This window comes from Sinocyclocheilus rhinocerous, unplaced genomic scaffold (assembly GCF_001515625.1).
Source record: "Sinocyclocheilus rhinocerous isolate Xijiao unplaced genomic scaffold, SAMN03320098_v1.1 scaffold3411, whole genome shotgun sequence".
NCBI lineage: Eukaryota > Metazoa > Chordata > Actinopteri > Cypriniformes > Cyprinidae > Sinocyclocheilus > Sinocyclocheilus rhinocerous.
This window is the reverse complement of record NW_015657957.1, coordinates 342,231-348,505: the sequence shown is the minus strand read 5'-3', so window position 1 is coordinate 348,505 and position 6,275 is coordinate 342,231. Positions and strand designations below refer to the sequence as shown.

General features: G+C 36.7%; 1 protein-coding gene and 1 long non-coding RNA gene across 3 annotated transcripts in view; both read left to right on the top strand.

Moving 5' to 3' along the window:
• LOC107721644 (phosphatidylserine decarboxylase proenzyme, mitochondrial) overlaps positions 1–4,712 on the top strand; it is a 21,190-nt gene extending 16,478 nt beyond the window's left edge. For both annotated transcript variants that reach the window (XM_016529756.1, XM_016529757.1), the window contains one exon: positions 3,420–4,712. In XM_016529756.1, coding sequence (XP_016385242.1) covers positions 3,420–3,644 — 225 coding nt within the window. In that variant the 3' untranslated portion in view covers positions 3,645–4,712. The remainder of the gene's footprint in view (positions 1–3,419) is intronic.
• A 375-nt stretch (positions 4,713–5,087) lies between these two features.
• Positions 5,088–6,275, top strand: part of LOC107721638 (uncharacterized) — a 10,814-nt gene continuing 9,626 nt past the window's right edge. The window contains exon 1 of the long non-coding RNA XR_001637728.1: positions 5,088–5,447. This is a non-coding gene — a long non-coding RNA (uncharacterized LOC107721638). The remainder of the gene's footprint in view (positions 5,448–6,275) is intronic.

Here is a 6,275-nt window from a genome sequence, read left to right as displayed (position 1 = left end):
TATTGCAACTGTTCATATCCGATTTGTGTGTCCATAAGCGCTCTTACGTTTTATGGAATGTGCGTTGGTTACTATGGCAATGCCGTTGCGTTGTTATGCCAATGCTAAAAACAACAATAACAGCAATACAGTTTGCAATACAGATGTTGTCTTACGACATGACAACATGTTGCCGTCGCGCTGGATTATTTATTATTATGGATTTCGTCTTATAAGGCAGCAGCAGAAACGCAGGAAGCTGGAATGTGCGGCTTTATTCCGTGCTGCCGTCTCCGCTGGTTTCAAAACTCAAAGATGTGCGTATACTAGCAGTATATTGTCTTTTTCCGCTTGACTTGCAGTTCGCAACAACACAAGCTTGTTTCTGTAAAGACGTTCATTATGTTTTCTATAAAAACGTTTGACGTTTTTATGTTTTACGTGGCGAAATCCGATCTGACCGGTCAGACTGAAACGGATTTTCAGGAATGGGATTTGAATAGGATTCCAAACCACATATGAATGTAGCTCGAAACGGATTTGCAAAAATCGGATTTCATGTAGTTCGTTGCCGTTCAGACTATTTAATATGATCGGATTTCAATCGGTTTTTACGTTTTACGTGGCGTGAAAACGTGAAAAAGCTAGGCTAAATCCGATCTGACCGGTCAGACTGAAACGGATTTTCAGGAATGGGATTTGAATAGGATTCCAAACCACATATGAATGTAGCTCGAAACGGATTTGCAAAAATCGGATTTCATGTAGTTCGTTGCCGTTCAGACTATTTAATATGATCGGATTTCAATCGGATTTGCACAAAAATCGGATTTGGGCTGACAGTCTGAACGAGGCTTGAAAGGATAGTTCCCCCCAATATTAAACAAATATTAATTTATTGAACCTTTAGAAAAAAACAGGGGGAAAAAACATTTGTGCATGTGTTTCATGTTGAGTATTGTATTTGATACATGATATAGGAGAATGTGGAACTCCTACTCGAGGAGAAAAAAACATTTTTATTTTTTTTATTTTTTTGTTTATTTTTTACTAACATTTTACAATTTTCATGATTAAATGTATCATATTTGATAATCAGATTTTAACATGATTTTTCAAATTAAAACGATAGAATGGACGATCAAGTAAATCTAAGTTGCTCCAGTCCAGTAAGTGTTCATCATGAAATATTACTAACAATATAAAAGTTATTCTTACATTAACATTTTAGTAATGATTATAAAGCAAATAGATGTGTACAACAACCTGAAGAGGGCCATTTTTACAACTATACTAAAAAGCCTTTTGGATCATGTTGATAATTTAGTGGCCTTAGAAATTTGCATATCAAAAATCTGTATGCCGTTTGGTGTCGTTCTAAATCTGTTTGACATTCTTTTGTAGAACATAAAATTAGATATTTAGACCTGTCTGAGCATCTCTTGACAAAAACATATTCCAGGTTTTCTGATGACATACACTAGCTTTGTGTGAGCCAGACTGAAATATTCATATTGAAATCTGCATATTCAGTCTTTGCTCTTTGTGTGACATAAATAACTGTCACCATCTACTGTAGAATACGAACTAGGAAAAGCTCCAATACAGATCGCGGCAAAACCACTTACGCATATCCCGAAGGCAAAATGATGCATTTCAGGGTATCCTGAATGCTTTGACTGAAAGGGTGATTCTCCTCATTCAAAGGTTCATAGCTGTTAGATTAGAAATATTGTAGTTGTGCAACATCTAGTTCATGGCTTCCAGCTGTTTGTTGAGCCATTTTTGTACTGCAGCTATTTTTAAAGCAGTCATCTGTTGGGTCTGAAGAGCTCCCGGGGACAAGTAGCACCATAAAGAATCAGCAACAGACTATACTTTAATCTCTCCACAACACCTCACAAATAAATGACAATAGTACATACTGAAACTTACAATTAACACTAAAAATATAAAAATAAAAGCTTATTCAAAATATTAATGAATATTATAATAGCGTATAACTAATACCATATAAAAATAACACTGAGCCATAATATAGCACATTTTCAGTATGTAAAAATGATCTTCAAGATGTTGTATATCTTAGTTATTTGAGACTTGCTTCTTTCCTCTAAATGTTACCCTTTCCAATCCACCACTAAACCGATTAAAACTCAACTGTCAACCTCACTAATTAACTAGTCGACCATAGACCTTAGTCAGTTTAGACGGCATATTGAATTTTTTACAATTTTATTGAATTTAATTTACTTTTTTTTTTTTGCTTGCCAACCTCTGGTCACAGCAGTGTATGGAAAAAGAGCAGCATGAACATTCTTCAAAATATCTCATTATATTGGCGCCGATAGCCTCATGGGCAGCATGCCGACATATAGCACCATTATGCTTCGGGTGTCCCGAGTTCGAGTCCCAGCTCGCGGACCTTTCTTGTTCCCTTACCTCTCTCCCATTTCGCTTCCTGTCAAGCTACTGTCCTATCATAATGAAGGAAGGCAAAAACACCAAAAGTAAATCTTAAAAAAAATAAATTATGTGAATGCTAGGGTATGTGTACAGTGCGTGTTATAACGTAAATTTAGTAATCAGCATAGTAAGTGCGTACTGTGTGCACACATCCTGATTTGTCTAACTTTGCATACCCTGTATGCTCAACTCACACATGCGGCTTGAATGTTTTTGCAATAATTAGTTGGTCCAAAAGGTAGCAACAATGTCCCGGTCCATTGTCAAAAAAGAGACAGAACTACAACAACAACAACAGACGCCAAAGCTGATGTAGGTTTTTAATTGATGTAACTATTACGTAATCACCACAGACCAATGGTAGTTCAGAGGTGTTTACCAGCCAGAGATCACTTTGGCAGTCTGGTTAGAACTCCCGAAATGAACTCCAAAAGAACTTAGTTTTGACCTGATTTTGGCCTTTGTTTGAAATGACATCACACCAGTTCTTTTGCTTGAAGTATATTGGGTTTATTCTGAATTGCCACTGAATCGATCTTGTTTGGCGTATGATGTATTTTCTGTAAAAACCATTTGTGGTTTTTCAGCATTAGCAGAATATTGAGCTACATCACTAAGAGTGGATTTGGCCTCATTCCTACTGCTCGCAATCAGACCACTAGACAGTTGTGGACTTGTGTAACAATGTGGGTTAATGGGTGAGATGAGAGTTTGACAGTAGATTGTAGTGGCACCTGTTTGTTGTATCCTGACTTGATAAGTGGTATTTCAATAGCAGGATGTGACCTCACTAAGTCGTGACTGTGCTTTTTTTTTTTTTTATGGCATATTTTCCCTAAATCTAATGTATTTTATTTGTATTAAAATAAATAGAGAGGTTCCCCATCTGTTATAAGTACCAGATTTGGAGGATAGTTGGAGTTTTAATTCGGTTTTAGTGCATGGACAATTAACAACTGTTTTTCTCTCTTTAGGAGCTCCGCACCAACAACCCACGATACAACAAAGGAACCTACAACGACTTCAGCTACGTAACTAACAACAGCCAGGAAGGTGTGAGCATGAGAAAAGGAGAGCACCTGGGCGAGTTCAACTTGGGCTCGACTATTGTACTGTTATTCGAAGCTCCAAGGGATTTTACCTTTAATTTGAAAGCAGGCCAGAAGATCCATTTTGGAGAACCTCTTGGGACAATGTAACGCCGACGAGAGGGGAACGGAATCTGATGATGGACACGCAAAACTGTGTGCAGATGCATTCAGGGTCTCAAAAACTAATAAACTCACATTTGCAGAGATGTACTCTGTTTAAACTGAGATACATGTGTGCTCATATGTACTCAGTCAACCACCACTGTTGCATTATTGCAGTCGTTTTGTTAGGGTTTATGTTTTTTGTAAAATCCATCACGTAAAGTATTTGTTTACCATGAAATGCCATCCAGATTTTTTGGCTCTAAATTATTTTTCTATTTTGTTTTAGTAAAAGGGTTGTGTTGTTTTTGTGTTTGCCCATATTGCCTTTGGCTGGAGTCAACCTATGTGAAGGGTTTGATGAGTTCAGGATTTCCACAGCTAACTCTGCAAGCATTGGGAATGTACGAGAGACCATCACTATTTGGTAGCTTCATATTTGCCAACGCTTATCTTTAAAACCGTTCTCTCCGTCCAAATTTTGCTCTTCACGAAGGTGCAAGCCATTTTGACAGTAAAATCGTGGCCACATTTACTCGGTAAGAAAGAGTTTTGGAAAAGGCAGGCGACCGTTATCACTGCCATTGTTCTCTGGTGTTGAATTATGCCTTTGCTTGTTGGTGTAGCAATACGTTGGGAGATAAATGTTAAGTATTATGCCGTCTCAACTTGATTAGTGCCAAAACGCAAGATATATTTTTACTACCACACCTTTTTTTGCCCTTTTGATATGAATCCGGTTCTTGTAATCTTATGGCTTATGTTTTTCATTTTTTGACTTTTCTTTGTTTTATTAACCAGCGCCTGACAAGTTCAACAGACCCTTCACCCTGAGCTAAAGATAAAGACCATCCGGACTCTCCTAATCTGGACCACACATATGAATGAAGATTAGGGGAAGGACTCTGGAAATATTGCTTTGAATGTGTTGAAAACACTGGGTTTTTCTGTGCACCAGGCCACACTTCTTTTGGAGTACAGTCTTGTTCATTCAATTCATGTAACAGACATTAATACAAACTATTTCAGAGCGCACGAAACATGTCATTAATAAATTTTGAAGTTTATTTAAAATCTCGTGTTGTATAAAATTGTGATATTGGTATTATAATTTGATTACATCATCTTAATGTTTTGCCTACCATGCTTTTTCATAAGGTTTGCAGCTTCTTGACAAGAAAAATTCATGATTTGGCAGGTTTCATAACTTTTAAAGATAAAACAATAATATACACCGAGTTTGTGGTGGATTAGTACGGTAAACTTCACAGGAGAGTTGTATATTTATACATGGGGGGGCGGAATATAAAAAGGAGAAATCTGTCCGCGGTATTTGAGGAAAGTCATTCATCATTACGTAAGCCTGATTAATAATGAACAAAATCTCAGCGGAATATGGATTAAAATGTCAGATTCTTTGAAAGGGTTGAATCAGGAACAGTATCGAGCAGTGTGACACGTTATACTTCATTTAAAATTATTTTTTTAATAATTCTAATTTAAAAAGCATTGTTTTATCACTCAATATTAATTGAACGTATGCGTAGAATACTTTAAAAAAAATTGTGTCACCCACTATTGAAAACGAGAAGCTTCTAGAAAGCACACACTCGCAGTCTCGCACGCACTCTCTCTCTCATTCTCACACACACTCACAGCGCGCCAGTCTGTTCTCTTCTGGAAGCTTCTCGTTTCTTCTCCGTCCTCCAATCACAATCAGAGCAGCACACTCGACTCACGCGGGCGAAGACACGCCTGTTTTTTCAGTAAGCCTTGACCGTTACTATGACCTTCAGGAAAATAAACCTAGTAAGCAAACATTGACTACTACGATTTTACTATTGTTAGCAGCAGTTCCACGGACAATATTAGTTATTATAGTTATATCAGCACTGTATTTTGATATTACTGCTGTGGTAAAACTTACATTCTTAGCTATATTCTCAAGTCAATAGTTGACAACACGGTTTTTTGTTTTTGTTTTGTACAAACTTGATAAATTTTAGGTTTAGATGGTTACCGGTACCTTAAAAAATGCTCACGATGTACCATTTTTGCAGTTCTTAGTCTTTAATCCACCAACAAACTAAGTTTTTAAAAGTGCAAATATTACGTTACCTCAATTTATGATATAATAATGTTGTATGTATAATAATTATGTAAAGAAATACGGATTAAAATAGTTTTCGATTAAATACAGCATATCATGCCGCAGTGATGCGTTTTTCTGTAAGCATTCATGTGTAGCTTGCTAAGAAAGATAAGATGCCAGTAAGTTTAGCATCACGCCATGTTTAACTAAATTGAACTCATGATTTGAACTCATTACTCTACCAGTGCATCACCACAGCAGAGCAAACTGTCTTCAGCTTGCCTTCTTTCTGTACTGTAAAAACAGAAGCTATTTTACAAAAATCAGCCAACTGCAACAAAAATGGGAACAAAACTAATCTCCAGTCACCTGTGTGCAGAATAGGATTGGAGAGATGGATAAGGAGAAAAACACAAGAGCTTCAAAGGGGAGCTGTAACATAGCCACATATTTATAGCCTACTAAAATATCTAGGCTATTCGAACCATATTTACTCTTAGTATTAGTATAGGACTACTTGTTTTTTATTACAGCCCGTGATAATT